The 22,758-nt window shown below is 38.5% G+C and overlaps 3 protein-coding genes and 1 pseudogene across 4 annotated transcripts; 3 read left to right on the forward strand and 1 right to left on the reverse strand.

The window, feature by feature from the left end:
• The first annotated feature begins 781 nt into the window (after positions 1-781).
• LOC103325418 (uncharacterized) lies at positions 782-7,386 on the forward strand. Its single transcript, XM_008227573.2, is given in 17 exon segments — positions 782-1,052; positions 1,159-1,203; positions 1,290-1,330; positions 1,428-1,509; positions 1,936-1,980; positions 2,800-2,856; positions 3,524-3,583; positions 3,671-3,798; positions 4,157-4,244; positions 4,246-4,422; positions 4,514-4,580; positions 4,847-4,917; positions 4,989-5,078; positions 5,506-5,614; positions 5,764-5,855; positions 6,187-6,292; positions 7,071-7,386. Coding segments are annotated over 17 exon segments (1,527 nt in total). The 5' UTR covers positions 782-908; the 3' UTR covers positions 7,196-7,386.
• A 402-nt stretch (positions 7,387-7,788) lies between these two features.
• LOC103325419 (multiple C2 domain and transmembrane region protein 5-like) lies at positions 7,789-11,739 on the reverse strand (annotated as a pseudogene). Its single transcript, XR_016125179.1, has 2 exons — positions 11,603-11,739; positions 7,789-10,990 (listed from the first exon to the last, which is right to left on the reverse strand). The product of XR_016125179.1 is annotated as a multiple C2 domain and transmembrane region protein 5-like (transcript).
• Positions 11,740-12,746: 1,007 nt separating this feature from the next.
• LOC103325459 (uncharacterized) lies at positions 12,747-14,831 on the forward strand. Its single transcript, XM_008227625.2, is given in 2 exon segments — positions 12,747-14,429; positions 14,431-14,831. Coding segments are annotated over 2 exon segments (2,061 nt in total). The 5' UTR covers positions 12,747-12,761; the 3' UTR covers positions 14,824-14,831.
• A 1,321-nt stretch (positions 14,832-16,152) lies between these two features.
• Positions 16,153-20,707, forward strand: LOC103325460 (putative disease resistance protein At1g59780). Its single transcript, XM_008227626.3, has 2 exons — positions 16,153-19,674; positions 20,463-20,707. The coding sequence occupies exon 1, from the start codon at positions 16,153-16,155 to the stop codon at positions 19,651-19,653; it is 3,501 nt and encodes a 1,166-aa protein (XP_008225848.2). The 3' UTR covers positions 19,654-19,674; positions 20,463-20,707.
• Positions 20,708-22,758: the final 2,051 nt, after the last annotated feature.

A 22,758-nucleotide genomic window follows, 5' to 3' on the forward strand; every position in this document is an offset into this window, starting at 1 on the left:
AAAGATGTTGCCAAATGCCAACGGGGTATAACCCAATTAAATAGGGGCTTAACTTGTAGACCAAATGTCTTAGGTTCAATCCCGTCGACATCTAATTGTGTGCGTATGTGAGAAATCCCCATCTCCTATGAACTATAGTTTAGTTAGACTATTGCTTATATTAAAAATAAAAAATAAAAAAATAAAATAAAAAAGATGATGCCAAACACATTACATTAATCCATCCATTTTATTAAAAACATACATGGAAAATAAATAAATTATATAGGCTAGTTGGCTTTTTAAGAAGAATAAATAAATAAAAGCATTTTGCACAAGGATAACATGTTTAATCATGTTTTGCGAATGAATACTGATCCCTAATGAAGGGGTTCTCATATAAACCCTTTGTGAGACTTGACCTGAAAACTTCATTTTTCATATGCATTGAGTATTTTATGATATTTTATGATTTTTTTATTATAAAAAATAAGTAAATTTTATTAACCGGAAGTATCGGTTACAATGAGATCATCAAAAATACAGTTCATTAGTCACACATGGCCTTCTTCTCCTGTGTTGGATGACGATTTTCATAAATTATGTTATATTTGATATACTTATTTTTTTGTTTTGTTGACAAATAAATTGAAACGAAAATAAGTAAAAATAGAAAAACTAGGTGGCGGTTCAAGCCGGCTTTGGTCCACTAGGCCGGTCCATGTAAACCCTGTTTTAGAATGCTTGTGAAACTTCTGGTACTTTCTCAACGGTTGTATTGTAATTTGTATGCAACGCGTAGGTCAGACTTCAAATAATAGAGTGCAGAGTTAGTTCTTCTTTCTTCAACCAAAGCCCTGTCATTCTGCCGCCAACAAAATCACAGACTCGCATACAAATCACAGATAAAGAAAGCAACTGAAGATAAAATGGAAGGAGGTATTGGTGGTAGCCAAAGCAAAGACCAAAATCAAATCGTGGATGTGAGGTCGGTGGTCGAATCCGTCTCCGCCGAAGACTCCGACGCCCCTCTCTACCAAGTCGAAAGCCTCTGCATGCGTTGCGGCGAAAACGTACTCTCATTCTCTCTCTGTCTCTATGTATCTTCATTTCTGCTTAGGTCTACTCTATTTGGATTTGCATTGTGATTAAATTTGCTAATTTTATTTTTATTTTCAGGGCACTACCAGTTTTCTGCTGACTCTAATTCCTCACTTCAGAAAGGTAAGCCTCTAATTTGTTTATAATTGATTGTCAACTTCTTCTTCTTATCTTGTTTATGTATACATGAAAGTGTTGTTGGTATGCAGATTTTGTTGTCTGCGTTTGAGTGTCCGCATTGCAATGAGAGGTAAAGCTCTATGATGATAATTTGTTCAATTTTTCATTGGTTTAGTGAAGTTTTGTTTTTTTGCTTAAAAAAAAACAATTCTGTTGTGCTGCCGCAGGAATAACGAAGTTCAGTTTGCTGGTGAGCTCCAACCTAAGGGTTGTTGCTACCAGTTGAAAGTGCCTTCCGGGGACCCCAAGGTTAGAGTACTCAAAATTTTATAACTTGACATTATATGGGTCATTTTATCTCTCATGTATGTCCAAAATCTGTGGTCTTTAACTAAAATTGATCATGTTGAAGACACTAATAATTAATAATCACAAAGCACTTACCTATATGTTTTCTTTTTCTTCATTATTTCAAATTTCTTTTCTTTTTTCTTTGTTTTGGGTTTGAGTTTGATAATAGTGGTTGTTGGAACTGATTCTTAGAGATTTGAAAAGAAGAAGTGCTGTGATAATCTTATGTCTCAACTAATAATTTCTATTCCAAAAGGCTTGTTTGATTGAAGGGAATGCAGACTGAATTTCTATGACACAACACAATGCTCTATATTTTTCTTAAGTGTATTGAACAGTCCCCTCCTTCAGGATTGCAGAATTGATGACCTCTTTTCTATGCAGATGCTTAATCGACAAGTGGTGAAATCTGAGTTTGCTACTATTAAGGTACCTGAAATAGATTCTGATTGCAATGCTCAATGCAGATTTTTTTTCCATCTTGCATTTCATTAACTTACAGGTTTTTTTAAGCCTGTTTCTATTAGGTTGTTTATAAGTTTTTATTTATTTAAATCTTCATGTTATCCGAGTGTGGCTGGAGAGCTTATTAGATTTGGTAGTTCAGAGTACCATAATTAATGTTTATTATTTTTTCAAAATTCTGAATCTTTAGTTGGATGAATGCTGAGATACAGTTGTAGTTTAAACATTTATCTTATGCTGGTACATCCATGCATAAAGGGTCTGGTTGTAGTTTAGTTAGTTACTTTAGTTGTAAGGGTTCCACATTATGGCTGTGGAGACTGGGCTGATCCCTGTAGTGGCCCATCAACTTTTTCTTTGTGTAGATATAGGTAGCCCGCTGAGTTGAGTTTATCCTGTACACAAGTACTTCCAGATCTTAGGTAATTAGGTTATCAAGTGATGAAAAATATTAATATGGTAGGCTTTGTTTATGGTTTGTAAAAGGAGCCATGGATTAAAAAAAAAAACTGAGCGTTGATCTAGAGTTTTTTAATTGATACTCATAAAAAAGATTCTGTTTTCTTGTATGTGTTATAATGCCCCTTGCAAGATGATCAAGAATAGCAATAAAAAATTGCTAATCATAATACTAACAACTATCATCCAAAATGCTAGATTTAGTCACGTTAAAATAGATTTGTTGTTGTTGTTGTTTTTATTCCTTGTGGGTTTGTCTATTTCAACAAGATAACGTAAAGGTATTGAGTTCTGCACTCTCTTTCATCTTTCTTGCTTATGCAGATTCCTGAATTAGATTTTGAGATCCCTCCAGAGTCTCAGCGTGGATCTCTCTCAACGGTATTTTTTTTACTTCCCCCTCTTTTGTAGTAGAGTTGTAATAACTTGCTGCTCAGTGGATAAACTCCATTCACCTGGATTCATTTTTATTTTATGGTAAATTTTGTGGTCGGTAATGATGTCTTATTTTTGAAATTTTATAATCCCTGTCAGTGCATATTGTATTTTGTAGTGTTTTGGGAGTAACAGATTTAATTAACTTTTGTGTTTCCCCTCCAGTCAAGTTAATCCTTTTCTTTTATCCCTTTTGGAGCAGGAAAATTGTTTCCGTAATAGGTGAAAGGATAAAGGCTTGGTTTAAATCTGTTTATATGTAAAGGGTGCTGACTGGAAGTAAAACTATTTTTACATGTCATTGGCTCTAGTTTTAGTATGTACTTTAGGCATAGGCACGAGGGTGCTATCTAGGCAAACTTTATTTTTATCTTTTTAATTATCTTTGGGGATGGGTAGGCTTGGGTGGTTGATTCTCAGAGAGGATGGGTAGGCATGTATTATGAATGCAACTTCAGGTTGGACCCTGCATCACCTTTTTAAATATGTAGCTTGTTCTTTGGTGTATAATATCATTTTTTTTTTCCCTTTATGTATCTTCCAGAATTACCTACCTACCTTCCACCTCCATCCTCTCTCTTTTCAAATATCTTATGTTTGTCTGATAATTTAGGTGGAAGGTATATTGTTACGAGCAGCGGATGAATTGCAGGCACTCCAAGAAGAACGCAAGGTTCATGCACAAGTCTTTCATTTGTTGTTTTCTAATATAACATAGTTTTTCTTTTGATATTTACGTGTTATCTTCTGGGCTTTCCAGAAAGTGGACCCTCAGACAGCTGAAGCTATTGACCAGTTTTTGTTGAAGCTGAGAGCCTGTGCTACAGCAGATTCATCCTTCACCTTCATCCTTGATGATCCAGCTGGAAACAGCTTTGTTGAGAACCTGTAAGAGATTTTTAATTTGAAAAGAGCACCTTTTTGTTATTTTTTTTGGTCCTCAGGGGACTTTTCATTCTGTCAGTATATGGTTTAGGTTGGATTTTTTTACTGTAAAAGGAATGCAGTTAATGTCGTATAAAGGACTTTTACCTCCATAGGCCCACTTTCCGTTCCCTTTCTCTCTTACATTTTTCAAAGTAGTAGAAAAGAAATTTAACCATTCCTATAATTCCTCTTGGAGGTAATATGTCAATTGCTTTGCATTTGGGGTGGACTCGGGATTCTTGTTAATATATTTTGAAACTTCTGTTGCTTTTTATTTGGACCTCTCGCTGACTGAAGATGTAAAATATCATGTGTCCAGGTTTGCTCCATCCCCTGATCCATCTTTGAGTATCAAGTTTTATGAGCGAACGTCAGAGCAACAATCAACATTAGGGTATGTTAGTGGAATCATCACAAACGGGAAGTGTTCGTGATGCAGCATCAACAGAAGCAGTTGGTACTTCTGACCATGTACAAAGAGCCCCACATGGATCAATTGGAGCAGCAGCAGGTCATCGGGCCATTGCTCAGAGTAATAGTGCAGAAATTGCTGAATCTTTGTTTCGATACACGGCTCCAGAGGAGGTACACAACTATTAACCATTCTATGCACTAGAATTCTGCATTATCAGCATTTGTAGATTTTGAAATATTTGGTGTATTGTTTGTTTGACAGGTGATGACTTTCCCATCAACATGTGGAGTTTGTACTGCAAGGTGTGAGACTCGAATGTTTGTCACCAGTATCCTTGGTGTCCTTTTTCCACCCTTGAGATATATGAATCAATAAGTTGGTTCTCTTATATAGTGGTTTTGATGTAATTGTTGTTAGCTTTGTGAAAACTGATTTTCTGATTTAAATGTAATCCAATAAGAACACATCCAAAGCAAAGATAAAAATGATTTAGTTCACTGTTACTGTAACTTAAATGCATTCCTTTTTTTTTTTCAAGAATGTAAATATCTCTAGGACTTTTTTCTTTGCAAGATTTTTTCTTAACAATTACAGACATTCCATACTTCCAAGAAGTAATTGTCATGGCATCCACATGTGACGCTTGCGGTTATCGCAATTCTGAGGTCTGTACTGATCTGCTTATTTTCTTTTTCTCTCTTCCATGCTTTGGTGGTAATTGTGCTCTCTTGTGCAGTTGAAGCCTGGTGGACGAGTTCCTGAGAAAGGGAAGAAAATTATTCTCTGTGTGAAGAATGTTAAGGATCTTAGCCGTGATGTAATAAAGGTCTATCACCTTGTTCTTATTGTATCTCGTCATCATCTTATGATCTGTTCATTTTACTTATATCAGTAAGCCGTGCTTGACATTGCTTTATTTATTTATTTTTAAGTTGACTTGTTCTAATGGCTACCATTTATATTTTTTACTGCAATTTCTGCACAAGAGTATGGAACTTTAGATTTCTAGTAGACAGAAATGTGTGAAAAAGATGGAGAGTATCAATGGTGTAAAATAAAGGTTTTGTTTCGCAATTGCTGGTAGTGCTAAGTGATCTACTGATAAATACTATAAGAATGTGACTAAGAGTGTTTTTCCACTTAGACATGGGATAGATTGGGTTGATTATCTTCCACTTAGAGATGTTTAATACCTTTGTTTTTGGTATAAATATGCAAAGCATTGTCTGACAAACTATATCATGTTGGCTCAGTCAGATACTGCAAGCGTGAAAATTCCAGAAATTGAGTTGGAGCTGACCAGTGGCACCCTGGGAGGGATTGTTACAACTGTTGAAGGCTTGATCATGAAAATCAGTGAAAGTAAGTATTGATTTCTGTCTGTGGCAGAGATTTCTTTTATATGATTCTTTTAATTCCCCTGTGAGTATCTTAAAAAGTGGAATTTGACGTTGACTTGTATTTTGCGGTACCTGCGTACCTGATTAGTGCCTTTATGATTTGTCCTGCAGGCCTTGAGAGGGTACATGGATTTAGTTTTGGCGATAGTCTTGATGAGCATAAGAGAAGCAAGTGGCTCAACTTTCAAGCAAGCCTAAAGAAGGTACTAGATGTCCTGTCAGCAGAACACATATAGAAAAGGAATATGTAGGCTGAGTTTTTAATTTCTGTAGTAATCTTTTCATGAATCAATGGAACATAGGTGGTGCAAGAAAGTTATTTCAAAAAATAATTATAAAAAAAAAAGATGGACAGAAATTCCTATATAAGCATGTCAACCACAGGTATATTGTAAGTTCTGATGTTTGTTACTCGGGATTTAAAAGGTTCTTGTGACATATTTTGTCACAAACAATGATAATGCATAGAAAGATATTGGTTGTTATTTTTCTGGTCAGTACTAGTTTGTTCCTTGACCTCTCCCTTTGGTGCAGCTTTTGTGTTTAGAAGAGCCTTGGAATTTAATTCTTGATGATGCATTGGCTAATTCTTTTGTTGCACCGGGAACTGACGATATCAAAGATGACCATCAGTTGATGTGTAAGCCTCTTCCTTTCCATCTTGACAGTCTACTTTCAAAATAGAATAATTTTTTCCTCCATTTTGTGCTCTCAGAGAAAATGTATCTCACGGTTAAAATTAGTAGATTTTGACCATTAAATGAGATGGAAATGAGGCTATTACTAGTAGATCTTTTCTTTTTTCCAGTCTTTGTCTGGATCGGGTTTTTGGTTGTTCATCTAGATTCTGCAACATCAAACTGCTTTTTTGTAATTGAGTTGTTTTTCAACATTGTCTAAATATCCTGCAAAGGAAATACTTTCGTATAATAACTGTATCACTCCTGTGTTGCCGTATGCATCTCAGGTTGTGAGGTGCCTCAGGAACACAACCAAATATGCATTCAAGTAGTTTTAGCTCCCATGGCCCCCAATTAAATTGATTATCTTTTTCAAGCAGTAATGATAAAATTGGATGGATCAGAAATTTAAAGGGCTGCTTAATGGGAGGAAAAAAAAAATTTTCTTGGACTTTACAGAGGTTTATTGTTCTATATTTTAATTTAAAATATAAAAGCAGCCTAAGAAGCTGTTGGAAGAACATTGAAATAATGACTGACTTTTCAAGTCATATATCTCGGTCTGGTACTTGTGTGACGTTGAGAATTGGTTTGCTCAAACCCCTTTATTTGAGGGAGCATAAATAGGAGGATGAAGGGTTTAGAATCTAGGAGCTTGGATTAGTTTAGTACATATGTTACTTTTGCTTTTGTTTGTTTAAATTTTGCTAACAAGTTTCTTGTGCTGGCTGCCTCCAGTTGAGGAATATGAGAGGTCATGGGAGCAAAATGAGGAATTGGGTCTGAATGACATTGATACCTCTTCCGCCGATGCTGCTTATGACTCTAAGGATGCGACTACAGGAGAGAAGTCAGAGGTGTAAATTTAGTACCTTTTGCCTTCCCCATTTTCTCTAAGGGAAAGGAATGCCATGCACTAACTTGAGCTTGTGTAAAACGTCAAATTGTTAGAGCAGTTTAATTACCATTTGAGCTCGTGCTGGTTGGTGGATACTGTGTTACACTTGCACCATTTGACTATATTTTTTATTTATGGTATGCCGCTTTCTAAGAACTGAGGGTGTCTTCACGACCTACTTATGGGGTTTGCTCATCCAAATAGAAGCTTGAAGCACTTGCTATTTTGGGTAGTGCTTGCTACAAATACGTCCAAATAGATTTTAGGTGGATTTCTTATTTAGATTATTTGGAGATGATCAACAGGTGCATACTGGGATAAGATAGCTTATAGAAACTTAATACTAGTATAGTTGAAACTAAACTATTTTGTGGATTTATGATATATTTATTCATTTGAAATGGGAGAAGTCATGAATAGGAGAGAGACGAAACAAGAATTAGATAGATTATCGTCCTCCAATCAGTCTTAAGGTTTCATATCTAGGGTATAGAGTGGTATGAAGATAGCTCAAAACTCTAAAAGTAAAACCTGAAATCTAACCAATTAACGAGTACGAAACAGAAAAAAAAAGGGCTTTGATTCGTGACCTTCCAAATATAGCTTCATCAACCAAAAGCAGACATACGAAAAGCTCAACTAAATTCATGGTTCAGCACTTAGAGCTACAAACATTAGTAATCTAATTATAACAAAATATCAGCCTTAGCAGGCAGCCTGCGGAAGAAGTTGATTGGTCCTGAAGGCCAGCTGCGGCGAAACCTTGGAGGCATCATTATAACCAGCCATGCCAATGCTGCCACCACGTGGATTGGCGTGAAATAGAAAACTAAGGCAGCTACAAAGCAGAATGTTACAAACAGGGCCGTAGCTAGCGAATCTCGCCAGCTTAATAGTGCCTGAATTCGCTCCCCATAGACAGCAACATCACCAGCTACAGTCTGAATTCTACCAGCAATACTCCTCAAGCGATCATATCTCATTCTCACAATGTCCGAAGACCGACTGGTCGGAAACGTGTCAAATTCCTCATCTAGCTCGTCGGGGTGCACTAACTCAGCGTATGACAAGCCTGTGCTTATGTGGGGAGGATAAAGAGGCCGGAAACGGAAGTTCCATAACCCAGTCAGAAACAAGTAAATAAAAAATGTGGGGAAAATTAGTTGCGGGAACCGAACAAGCATGAAGAAGAGAACATGGACAAGCACCGTCATTATAGGATTCTTCCACATGCAAATTTCACTAAACCATTTGAATAGAGCAACCAATCCTGATAAAGTCGACATAACCCTGAAGAAATTTGCTTTGCTCCGTCGGATGCTAAAAAGATGTGAGTCGACATCACACATGTATTCCACCACTTCCTTCCTGAGCGGGAGCTCATCTCGAGCTAGCCATAAAGCAACTAGGTTGACAGCTTGATAATGTAAGCTGTCAAGCTCAATAACACTGATAGGGCTTACATAGTGCATCTTTGGCAGAAGTGGTTGTGAGTATATGTAAAGCCTGTTTAGAAGAGAGGGACACAAAAACCGAATTGCCAAATGCAACTCCCCCCTCTTCTTAACACCTGATGGGTGCAGAGCCACCAGTGGATATGAGTGTGTGTATATCCGGCCTACTTCTAGTGTCGAGATGCGAATTCGAACCCTCCCAATCCACTGGTGTCTGGTAGAACCACCTTGAACCGTGCTGAACAACAAGCTATTGTCAAATAACCCTACGGTGAGGACTGTAGCAGGATCAAAAACCTCCCAGTTGTACTGTTCATTGTATTTTGGTGACAAGTTGTCAATAATGGTTCTTGTCCGGACCCATTTATCACCGTACTTTGCTACACAGTATGTATCTGCTGTGCCCCTATCATCACGTGCTTTAATCGGCTGAATCCCCACAGCACCCAGAATTCCGAGCTCTAAAACCCCAATGGGCGGCCTCCTGAGCTGCTCCGCTGTGGGGCGGAAATCACTACTGTAATAAGCTGACTCATCGAATACATGGTATCCTCCTTCTATACAAATCCGGAGATGGACGCGGCTTGAGAATGTGTCATCTGTGGAGTTGGACTCTTGAAGAACCTCATAGGTTGGCATCATCAGGATGATTAGTAACCGACGACTTTTCCAGATTAAACCACCTGCTAGGAATGCTGCGGTCATCGACACGCATTTGTACATCATGCAGCTTTATCAAGGCCCTCCCAATAAGGGTGTCATTAAAACCCACACGATCCTCAACTGAGAGGAACAAATATGGAAAGGGGTCATCAGTAGTGACAAATAAAAATTCTTCATTCCAAATGGGGTTTAGGTTCTGATCCTGAACTGGTTTTGTTCTTAAAACCTGGTTCCCCATCTGTAACTTGACAAATGCATTTGGCAAATTGTCATCCTCCCTTACAAGCAGGTCTTGTGCTTCGATTATATTAACTCGCACGTACCACAACCTTGGTGCCTGATAGATCTTTGAGCGTATTACTGTGGAGTCAATCTGTGACTGTGAGCTATTCAAGGGAACTGCATCAGAATGCCATGCCTCGGAAAAAGCAGTGTCTGCTTGGGTACCATACCAGACTGCGAGCATAACCTCACCTTTGATCCTTCTCAATCCCTGCCCCTCAAGCGGGTACCATTTTGGCTCCAGAGGACTTTCAGGTGGGACTATTGTTGGAACCTCATGGAGGGGAAAAGTTACGTACCCCACAATGTCATCATCTTGGCTCGGATCCTTGTGCTTTATCAAAACTTCCAATTCACGCATTTGCATCCTCTCCTTTGAAAAGGCAAAAACCTGGTTCCATACTGGATTTTTCTGCTTTTCAAAGTGCTTTGTAGTCCCTTGATAGTTTCCGGCTTTTACCTCAACGAATGGATTAAGACTGCCTGTTACACCCCTTGAAGGAAGATCACGAGCATTAACGACCTTTACATAAAGAATATCCATCCGTTCAACTAGATCATAGGCGCTTGCAGTCTTGGGTCCGTTAATAAAACGGCCAGCGACAACCTGTCCACCTCCAAGGTTGGGGCTTGTCTCCTTAAGTGCAAAGCCACAGGTATCATCCTTGATTGAAAATGGCGGGGCAGCTGGACGTTGTCGTGGTTGGTCCTCATGATGACTTGGATTAGGAAGACGATGAGAGGTGTGCCTTGTATCAGCTTCCTCCGCATTTCGTGTAGCAGGATTTGAAATTCCCTGAGTCATCAACTGTTCTTGAGCTAGGCCTGGATCCCTACTTGGGAGGGGTGCAACAGCAGCAGCAATTGGGGTGGATGAGGACATGTTTGATGGTTCAGGACCAGTAACATAAACCTTGAGGGTGAGCTCTCCTCTCACATGTGAGAAGATGCCACGCTTTTCCAGAAGGAAGTCTGTGGCAACATCATCAGAATATGTGGAAAGTGAATCCCCAGGGATTCTAATCTTCCCAAGAAACGACTTGGTCTTGAAGTAGGTAGGCTTGACACTGTGGTAGACATAGGCATCCAGTCGAAGTTTGTCGAGATGGGACGATTCAGAAATGTTGAAGTAGAAGCTTTCATTCCAAACTGGATTTAGGTCCTTTTCTTTAACAGTGGTGCGTAGCCTCAGACCATCAAAGCTAAGCTCCACAAAGGCACTGCATGAACCTTCATCATCTTCAGGATAAAGATTGTGGGCACCAACCACAACTACCCCTAGTTTATGGGGGTTGCTCATCATCACAGTAACATATGTGTCTGCGCACTGAAGAAATGGAAAATAACTACAGCCACCTAACCTGCAAAAAAAGAGAATTATTATATTAACTGAGATACAGATATGTATATATATATATATGTGTGTGTAATTGCAAGAACTGACATGAAACAGAGGAGACTGATGAATTAATTAGGCGAAAATTTGCAGAATCAATGCAGAACATTAAAATGTTCAAAAAATCAAGCAAACTAAGGAGTTACTCTTTAATTGAAAAATAAAAAGAACCTTAAAATAAAATGAATTCATAAGTCATTGCCATAATATGAACGCACCAGATAAAATTGTTCACCTGATGACAAAAAAAACTGCAACAAGGGAACGAAGGCAACAATGACCACAAAATGGTGAAGTACTTGAAATGGTTAAAACAAAAAATAGTGCAAATCAGTCACAATATATAAGCGGGCATATGCAGGATTTTGGATATATATATGTATGTATATATACATATCCGGATAAACTGATACATAGATTTCAATTGGTTTTCTTTGTTTTTTGTTTTTTGTATTGGAAAATAAGATTTCAATTGCTTAATAATGTTCAAGTGTGAGTCAATAAAAGAAAAACTCTTCTTAGAAAAAAAAGAAACAGTCCATAAAAATCAAGCTCCTGCTTACTTCTACAAACATACCTCTTCAGGCTGGGCATGCAGCAGCATCACCTTGTCTGGTCCTCACAGATTGTCCTACAAATATAAATTGCCATTGCAAGGCCATTATTCCACAGACTTCAGTGAAAGGACATGAGTATAGTTCATGAAATGTTGACGAAGCAAATTCAAAATAGACAGGCAGATGAGAGAGGAGCAGAAGATAGAATATCACACAAATTGCCATTGAAAATGCTTAATTAGAGAGACATGAATTTTTAATTAGAAACTTGATTGTTGCAACTGGTGAACATTAAAATATTATTAAAATAAAGGTTTGATCTAGTCTTACATGCGTGAACTCTGACATTTTATTGAATTTGGAGTCGTTTCCTTGATAAATTTTCATGCCAAGTCCATATTTTAGTATTGAATAGTTTGTTTATGTTATTTGTCCAAGATTCCTAAGTTCCCAACTATAAGTCAAGTCATATGTAGTAATCTGGCTTGATTTCAATAAGTGCCATCCAACTACAAGTGGGTTTTTGTCTTTAACAAGACACTGCCCAATTTTGTTTCTGTCTTGGATGTGTAAACTGTAATTATTGTAGGGAAAAAAGAGGAACTCTCTAACCTAGGACATTGTCGAATGGTGTTTTTCTTTTTTGGCGTTTTCTTGGTCAATGAGATGTGATTTTGAATTGTATGTTTATTGTGTAAACTTGAAATATGGTCTTGATTGACAGAAGAGAATCCCAGGAAGAGATTGATTCTTGTTGATGCCAAGTCATTGCTTAGTATTGGATGGTTCACTTAAACAAGTGCAAGATAGAAAATTTGCCAGTCTTAACTTTCAAGTGTAAGATGTTAGAGACCTTACTCTCTCTGGAACCACCATATACGGCCTGAAAACTAAACAAGCAGAAACCGCAAGTTTTGCTGCTTTTCTGCTGCGTTTCAATTCCTTAAAAAGAGAGGAATCATGTTAATCACAGGTAACAAGTGCTAATTCTTTTGCTCCTCCTTTTTGTTAGTCACTTCATTTTGACGCTTGAAGAAGAGTTAAATGTCCTACATTGAGTTTACAAACTTAAAATTAATGCTTTGTTTGATACGTTCTGATGTTTTGAAAAGAAAATAAAAATAAAAACTTGCTTTTCCAGTTGTTAGCAGTTTGATCTTCACAAACCAGCGGAAGACAATGCAACTTATCCCTGAAAGTTTGAGAAAACTTTGGAACGAGTGGGAGCTTCGGGGTATGGTTCTAGCCAGTCTTGCCTTGCAAATTATCCTCATCCTGATTGGCAACTGGAGAAAACATTCAACCAGTAACAAACTCAGAATTCTTCTGTGGCTCTCTTACCTGTCAGCTGACTCAGTTGCAACAGTAGCACTTGGCATACTCTCCAGCAACCAAGAAGAATCTCAAGGTGATTCCGTAAACCCGAAAGTTGTAATAACCGCATTTTGGGCACCCTTTCTTCTCTTACATCTTGGTGGCCCAGATACTATCACTGCTTACTCTTTAGAAGACAATGAGTTGTGGCTTAGGCACTTGCTTGGGCTATTTGTCCAGGTGGTTGTAGCTTTATATGTCTCTTTCAGAGCATGGTCCAGTAAAGAGTTAAATTTTTTGGCAATACCAATGTTCATAGTTGGGATGATTAAGTTTGGGGAGAGGACTTGGGTTCTAAGATCGGCAAGCAGTGAGCATTTTAGAGATTCTATGCTTCATGATCCTGACCCAGGTCCCAATTATGCTAGATACATGGAAGAATATTGTTCAAAGAGAGCCCAGGGCTTCAGGGTTAACTCAGTTGAACTAGGAAGGGATAACTCACTAGTTGATGCAGTTGATGACGGTACCCAAAATGTGGCAATGTTAGACAAAGCCTACGACTTCTTTGAAACATTCAAACTGCTTTGTGCTGATCTCATCCTCAGCTTCCATGATATAGTACTCAGCCACTCCTTCTTAGAAAATACAAACTCCGATCAAGCTTTCGAAGTTATTGAGTTTGAGCTAGGATTCATGTATGATGCCTTTTATACTAAGTCAGTTCTGGTTTCTTCTGGTCTGGGTTGCATTCTCCGTGGTGTTACTGTTTCTATAACACTTTCTGTATTCATAGCCTTCCTGTTCTCAAAGAAGCAAGCTTACAGTGGAGTAGATGTAATTATCACATATATATTGTTGATAGGAGCAATCGTCCTAGAATCTTATGCTGTAGCATTGCTGCTTTCCTCAGACAGGACAAGGCTGTGGCTGAATAAGCACAAAAATATGGTGGCACGTCTCTTGGTTCTCTTGCGCAGTGCCGTTTCGTCAGTCCCTTTGGGTTATAACAAGAGGTGGTCTAATACCTTGGGACAATACAACCTCATCACATTTTGTCTTAAGGCTAAGCCAACGAAATGCATTTCTGTCCAGAAGTTCTTATTCATTTATCAGTTGTTAGAGAAGTATCGATACAAAGAGTTGGCGGATATCCCCACTGAGTTGAAGGAGTTGATATTTGAGCAGCTCCAAGAGAAATCAAGGATTGGTTCCAATGTTGAGGCTAGCAAAAGAAAACAATTATGTGCTCGAAGGGGTGACCAGGTGCTTCAAAAAGCACATTGTCTAAAGGAACTTGGCTGGACCATCAATGAGGTTGAGTTTGATCAAAGCATCCTTCTCTGGCATATTGCAACAGATCTATGTTATTATTCTGATGTGAATCGAAACTCAAACTTGGTTCCTAGTGAAAACTGTGAAGACAGTAAGCTGTTATCGAACTACATGATGTATCTTTTAGTCATGTGCCCCTTCATGCTACCAAATGGGATTGGACAGATAAGGTTTAGAGACACATGTGCCGAGGCTGAAAGAATTTTTCAAGGAAAAGAAAATAATGAAATCGGGTGAAAGGAAAGCATGCACAAAGCTACTGGACGTGTGCACAGACATCCTTCCATCTAAAGTGAAAGGAGATAGAAGCAAGTCAGTTCTATTTGATGCATGCAGGCTTGCTAAAGCTTTGCAGTCCCTGGAATCAGATAGAGGATGGAGTAATGAGAGAAAGTGGAAGTTTGTAAGTCATGTGTGGGTGGAAATGCTCTCTTACGCTGCCAATCAGTGTCGATGGAGTGGTCATGCCCAGCAGCTCAGGCGAGGAGGAGAGCTGCTCACCCATGTCTGGCTTCTTATGGCACATCTGGGTTTAACTGAACAGTTCCAAATTTCAGAGGGCCATGCAAGGGCAAAACTAATTGTGGAGTAAAAAACAAAGGCGGATAGGAGACAATTCACACCGAATTTTTGAAATTATGTGTTTAATTCCTTTAGTTTCTTTTCTTGTTTTGAGAAGAACAATTAATAACTTAGTGTGGCTCCTCTGGTGTTTGCCTCAACTCATTGTTAGACACATTTCACTTGTAGTAAGTTCAGTTGGTCACTAACTTTAATTTGACCCACTTTGGTCTGATTTGGTATCGGAGACACTGAAATTTTTGGTGATATAAAAATACGTGTTTATATGTAATTCGTGAAATTTTTGGTATTCTTGTTTTGTTCGTCACGGCAAATTCGTTTTTACAGGTACATTTGAACTTTAGCCTTGTAATCTCAATCATATCATGGATGTATTAACCATAAACAAAAACCATCAATGCTCATGTGAATTTAGATTGACACAAACATACGACATGAGACCTTGTTCATTCTTTTTCTTTTCTTTTGATAAGCATATAAAGATGGGTAAAGTGTTCTGATCTTAACCTTCACATTCACATTCTTCGGAATAACTTACCTGCTCTACTTCATTTCTGGTATAAGATTCTTGTAAAGAAAAGATGAACAAAGGATAATGGTCTGAAGTCAGGCATATTGTTTACAGTCCAATTTACCAAATATAAAATCAAAACGTCGTTTCTCGGCAAGTTCCAGCCAGACAATCGTCCACAAATAAGCCAATTCTAACCCATCATTAGCGTTACTTGACCAACTGGTCAAATCGAGTTTGCAAATTTTTACGAGAAAACAATGTTTACACTTTACAATGCAAAGCACATGCATACTGCCGAAGGTGTTTGCAACAGCTTCCAGATTACTACATTATAAAATGATTTCTGTAATAAATTATTCTTCAATGACTTTAGTTTTTAGTTAATTACATTTCACACTATGAAAGTTTCGGATGCTTTTCAAATATAATTTCCCTGAACTTCATTTTAAAGCTCCACGCCACTTCAGTCCAAAATATGGTTGAACCCATGAACACCACTTTTCCAACTTCTACGAAGTTTGAATTGAACCCACTGCAAATTGGGCAATTTGTTTTCTTTAATTGAAACTGCTAAGAAAAGCAGGCAGGGAAGTGATCATGGAGAGAAACCATGCAGAAGCAGCTGTTGCCCAACTCAGACCCACTGAAGCTCCAGCTTCTGATAATGATCGATATATTGCTATTATTTTGTCTATGGCTAGTTTGGCATACAAGAAGGAGAGCGTAACCAAGTCCTCTGCATTCATTGATTCCATTCTGAAAAATGCTCGGTTTTTTGTCATATTTGTTGTGTTCCTTCTTTGCCGTTATGTAAATCATATATCAATGTATCAAGTGCTCTTCTTCGTCTCTCTGACCCCTTTGCTACTCTACTTCTACATCAAGCATGTGCCGTTTATGTTCTTAGAGGAAGACATCAAGTGGATTCGAAGAGAATCGAGGCTCCTGGATGCTATTGCAGAGGATGCAGCAAAAGTTATGCATTTAAGGGATCATATAGGTAAAATACAACAACAAATCTTGGATCCCAGGATTTACTCTGTTGAAGTACCTATAAAAGGATTGGATCAGTCTGAGGTAGCATGGTTGACCAAAACCATATCAGTGGTTCGAAAAGCAAAAGACCTATTCAAAACTTTTGAGAAGCAGAGAAGAGACTCCCACATGATATCTTTTGTTGCAATGACTACAAAGAATTTCATGGATATAGAAGGGCTGTTCATTGAAACTAAGCGCGTGAAGGATGACATAAATGAAACCATTTCGATGAAGAAGGTACATGGGATTAACATATGTGAATCGCTGGAGAGATCAAGGTCTATTATTAGAAGCCTGCTGGAAAGACCGATTTATGAGCACGATCAAGAACAACGGGTGGATTTCAAAGGACGAATTGCCTCTGTAGCTGCTTTGACTTCCTCTATTGTTAACACAATAAACCGCCTCACCCAACACACAGCATTACTGCGTAAGAGTATTGGAGAGCAAATAGACTCAATAAAACTGCAATTGCTACTTCTGCATCCCTTTCTGAAAGAAATAGAAGGACTTCCTTTCGAAAGTGAAATCGAAGGGGCATGGGTGAAGGAAGTGGAAGAGGTTATTAAAGAAGCAGATCTTGCCATCAGCAACTTCTCACAGAGGCCTGCAAACCGAATCAGTACTTGGAAGGCAAGAAGAAAGCTCGAGGGGGACTTGAGGTGCATTGGCACTGGATTTGCAGAACTTTTAAAGAGGAAGGAAAGATATGGCTTCGAATTTATAAGAAGAGATTCGTCGAAGTTTGTCTATCAATCCCCACATCACAATACCAGTGATGACAAGATTATTACATCTTTAGTCGACAGGATGTACAGCTACCTCAATCACAAGTCAGATGCATTGGGTGAAGTATTTTATGAAGTCACCTCGCTATGCAATCAGCTGAAAGGCATGTATAAACTTGTAGACGATGCAGGAATGGTTGGAAGCCGATTTAACTCCAGAGTGGCTTGGCTGAAGCAAATGAGGATTATTGTTCAAAGTGCTGATAAATGTGTGCAAGCCTTCATAGACGACTCATGTGTTATAAGGAGATCAAACCATCTATTTAAAACAAGATCTGGGATAAAGCTTTGCCGTGAAATTGACAGAATCCAGCATACTATCAGTCTTGTTGTGAGAAGCGTAAAAGCATACAGCATTGAATTGAGGGAAGAGTCAAGCTCAGTGGTCGGTTTGGAGGAAAACATCCAAGCATTGGTGGCACAACTGACAACCAACACTGAACAACACTCTGTTATTCCCATTTTGGGCATTGAGGGCATAGGTAAGACAACATTAGCAAATAAAATTTTTGATCATGGAGCTGTTTCGCGCCACTTTACTCGCCGTGTATGGATTTCTCTACCCTGGAAGTCCAATGTGCCTTGGGTCCAAGAGGTACATGATCTTGTAGATGAGGAGCGGTACCTTTTAGTCCTAGACAACATCTCCACAGTAGATGAGTTGAATACTCTTAGAGCAGGATTCATTCCAGTAACATCAAGCGGAAGCAGAATTCTATTCACTACACGACATAGTGATTTGGCTAAAAAGTTTAACAATACTCCTCACCAACTTCGACTGCGAACCAAAGAAGAGAGCTGGAAATTGTTTACCCAGATGGTGCACTTTTCTCCAAAAGAGGAAATGCTAGCAAAAGAAATTTTAGGTAAATGTGGGGGTTTTCCACTAGCCATCTTACGTGTTGGATATCTAATGTCTGGGGAAGATGTGACTGCTGTAGAGGAGTTAGAAGAGATGCTTGAAGACATCATAGAGAATGATCCACCATCGTTACAAACATACACCATAGATTCCATAAAACACTTGCTTCCTGAACATCTGTCTAAGTGCCTTTCTTACTTAAAGCTCTTCCCGTTGGACTTTGAAATTCCCGCAAGGAGACTAATTGCTTTGTGGCTGGCAGAAGGTTTGGTACGAGTGCATGGTAATAACACTATAACTTCTGAAGATGTTGCAGAAAAGTATCTATCGGAGTTGATTGGTTTGGGCATGATTCAAATTGTTGAACGAAAGCTTAATGGGGAAGTCAAGACGTGTAGATTACCCTATTCTCTACCTGTCCGCAGCTTGGAGGCTACAAGTTCAAATCATAGAGTTGCTCTTCGTTTTAAAAGAAATGATCTTCCAATTACTGTTGGCGAGAGCTTATCAAAAGTTGCAAGCCCTCTTCTTTCTATTCTCTCCTTTGATACTCGAGAAGGAAATAAACCTGGCGAAGAAATAGGTAACTTTCTTCATAAAGTAATTGCAGATGGTTGCTTCCGACCACTTCAGGTTCTTGATCTTGAACGTGTATTCAGACCTGAATTCCCCAAGGCGATTGGGAAACTAAGCAACCTGAAGTATCTAGGCTTGAGGTGGACTTACCTTCAATCAATCCCAACATTCATTGGCGATTTGCTAAAGCTCCAAACCTTAGATGTGAAGCATACAAATGTCCGCGCTCTCCCTAGTTCAATATGGAAACTACAGAAACTTCGACACCTATACTTGAACCAGAGTTGCAGAAGTAAATTTGTGTATCAACAAGGTGGCAATTCCCTGAAGAATCTCCAGACATTATGGGGTGTTTTTGTTGATAAAGACAGTCCTTTGAAAGATGGGTTGGACAAGTTGATCAACCTCAGAAAATTGGGTCTGGCATTCCAGTTAGGCAAAATAAAGCAAGAACTAATAGCCGAATGGATTGGAAAGCTGAAGCGCCTCAAGTCTTTGAGAGTTAGATCAGTTGGTGAAACGGATGAATCCAGTTATATAATTTTCATGCCTTTGTCTGGTCTCATCCATCTGTCCAGCCTAAATCTTATTGGAAAGCTAGCTCCTCCCATTGTAGCTGAGTTCCCCAAAAACCTCACTGATCTTACTTTGTCAGCCTCTCTTCTTCCAGATGATCCAATGCCCGAGTTAGAGAAACTCTCTAACCTTAAGTTACTCTGTTTTTACTCCAACTCTTACACAGGTAACAAGATGCTTTGCTCTGCGGGAGGCTTTCCACGACTAGTAGTGTTGAAGTTGTGGAATCTAGAAAAACTTGAAGTTTGGCATGTGGAGGAAAAGGCAATGCAAAGTCTCAGAGAGCTTGAGATAAGATCCTGCACAAATCTGAAGGTCCCGAGTGGGTTGAGGCACCTAAAGTCTCTGATCGAATTGAAGTTAACTAATATGCCAGAAGGATTTACAGCAACCATTGCGCAAACCAAGGCTCAACTTTGGGATGACCTTAAGCATTCCCCAGCAATCACTGCAGTTAACTGGCACCCCATGGTGAGGAAATCATAGGCTTCCACTCATCTACGCATGGTATGTCTTGTTTTTATTTTCACCTTTTATTTTCAGATGGAAACAGTCCTTGAACAGATATTTGTGTACTGAACGAGTGATTGGAGGAACCCAGAGAGAACTCATGGATAACCTTGATCATCACAGATAAGTGTGTGTAATTTATCTGTGGCGAGCTTACCATGTGCTATTTTTTTTTTGGTCAAATACCATGAAGCTGCAAGTATTTATTACTGTAGTTATTCTTTTAAGTGTTGCTGGCTGGTAATACTTCTGTTGTATTGTTTCAATAAGCAGTTGCTATCATTATTGTTATTGTTGTCGTCACTCCTATAACATATACATATATATTATGGATGCATGGAATTAGAAAGCTATGTTCTGTGAGCTGTTGGATTTAAAGGATGCAAACTTATGTGGAAATATATATATATATATATATATATATATGCGAACTGTTTACTCAGTGATCCTGTATACAACAAGTTAGCCTTTTTTTGGGTCGAAGTACAAGTCAGCCTAGTTACAGAGTTTAAGGCTCTCATTTTTCAAAAAAGAAAAAGCTTTCCAGAATTTTAGGTTCATATAGATGTGGTTCAGACTATTGCTGCTACATAGTAAACTTTAAGCATTCATATTACATGCTGCTGTAATAGAATTGCTCAGCAGTTTGTACATTGAACTCCTTTTCCAATGGTTTTCATTTACACAGTAGATAATTTTCCAGTTTGTCTTCATTTTTGTACAGCATGAAGAGGAAGTTACATTTACACTCCTCACAGACTATTATTCTTTTTGTTTTGTGGCAGATTTGGAATGCCGCAACGGCCTGAGATGCTGGTGTATTTTGTTGGCATGGAACTTCTTATCTTAAGTGCTGATATATTTTCTTGAGTAGTTCTTAGTTTATGACTATTATATAAACTTAGTTTTTGAATAAAATTGATCGACCTATGGAAGTATGCACCTGCTACATATCTGAATTTGCAATTTATTATTATTATATGTAAGCATCTATCAACTGATTTGGCAATTTATTATTATTATTTATGAAGTTAATTTCCCATAGCACAACAATTAGCAGCATTTGCTGTTAATATATTTTGCTTCACATTCGAAATGTGCACTGACATTAGTCCAATGTTGGTGGTTCATTAATAGTTGCCATGGAGCCTGCGACTTTTGCAGTTTGATATCTAGAATGTAGTGATCAAATTTGGATACCAATATTTCCAAAGTTTTGAGGTTTAAACCAACATTTTCAATTTCCCTTTTTTTATTTTTATTTTTTAGGACCTTTCTTATTGAGAGGGACGATAATAATACACACACTACGTGGATCTAAGATTCGAATATAGGACTTGCCTGAGGGAGCAATTGCTCTACACCACTACACTAGTGGGTCCTTTTTTCTTTCTTTGGGTTAGAAGACAATGCTCAAACCCTTTTGGCCCACCCTTCCTCAAGGATGGTCCTCTTGGATAGGGTTTGTCATTCCCGGGCCAAAATTTTTGCCAAGCCTGATATCTTTTATTTTTTTCTTTCCTTCAGGCCGAGCCGAGGTTTCAAAGGCCATGGCTTTGGCCGGGCCTTTTTTTTTTATCATTTTATTATTTTTTTTACAAAGTCTTTTTAATTTGTTTTTCACAAATTTTTAGATAAAAATGAAAAAATTAATTTAATTCATAATATGTGAAAAAATTAATTTAATTCATAATATGTGAAAAAATTAGTCACTTCCTCAAGCGAACTGGACCTATATCTAACTTGGGCTCTTGTAAGTGGGCCCCAGAGACATTTTGGGTACAACACTATTGACTGATTACTTGCACAATAACCCTATTAGAACCTCGTAAGTGCTTTGTGACATCTATTATTCTGGCTCTCTAACCATATATAAAAGAAATTTACCATGATCTAAGTCATTAGATGAAAATCTTCAATCCATTGATCACTTTTACATACACATGATTACTTATCTATCTACGTTGCCACAAGATATTCTATTTTGATTTTTTTGGTAAAAAATTCTATTTGTTTTAATTTAATTTGAACGTTTATTGTTAACATCTCCTCCTCACAAAACTATTACAAAACAACATTTCAGTTTCGATATAAATTATTTATAACACTAATTTAACACATTAAGAAGTAATTAAAAAATGACAAGTGACTTGTAACACCCCGACTCCAAATTTATTGCCTATTTTAATTTATTTAAGTGAAATTATGAATTTACCCTTGGGATAGGGGTAATTTGGTTATTTATAATCAAGAAGGAATTTGGGAATTCCAGCTGTATCGTTGCGTAGAGCACGGTGAGATGAGTCCGTAGACACATAGTGGGCTCGAATCGGAGTTGTAACGAGAGAGATACGATCAAATGAAGCTCAGTGGCATAATCGTAAATATTTTGAAATGAGATTTTTTTTGATAAAAGGTCAGAAATGCCCTTCCCTCTCTCTCTCCTTCTCCCGCGCGTCTCTCCCTCTCTCCTCTGGTTTTCGCGACAGCCACGGTGGCTGCCCGCGTTTTGGCCGGCCGTTCATTCATCCGCCACCACTGGGTGGGACCGGTCCCAAAATGACCGGCCGACTCGCGTCCTACCCCACCCATTCTCCGACGTCGGCAGAAATATCGCGAAATTGCATAAAAACGGCGGTTTTACCCAGATTTTTCGGAGTTAGTTCCGGATTCCGCCACCAAATCTTGCGATCAATGTGTGCTTTCTCATCTATTTTCCGAGCTCTAGCTGTCTGTTGGGTAGGAATTGATCAATTTGTAGCGTAGGCAACTCGATTTACAAATTGGGTTTCGCCGAATTTCGAGGAGATTCCGGCCACTTCCGGTCAATTTTTGGGGTATGCCCAAGAACAAAAGTGACTCCAAATTAGGTGTATTACCTAGGGTAGGAGTCTTGGCTCTCGATTTGGAAGTTTTCCGGCGATGCGATATCGCTTTGGACACCCACACGCTGCGGCGCGTGTGGCGGCGCGAGAGGAATTTTGTCCCACTGTGATCCTCTCGATGTCACGAGCGCGTAGGTGTGCTCGGATCTCATTTTGGGTACCGTTAGAGTCCCGAACGGATATCGCATATCGCGTA

The sequence above is a fragment of the Prunus mume genome, linkage group LG3, assembly GCF_029339155.1.
Source record: "Prunus mume cultivar Tortuosa linkage group LG3, ASM2933915v1, whole genome shotgun sequence".
NCBI lineage: Eukaryota > Viridiplantae > Streptophyta > Magnoliopsida > Rosales > Rosaceae > Prunus > Prunus mume.

What these genes read in the sequence shown, in the direction of transcription:
- LOC103325460 (XM_008227626.3), top strand. Translation starts at nt 16,153, where the DNA reads ATGTATCAAGTGCTCTTCTTCGTCTCTCTGACCCCTTTGCTACTCTAC.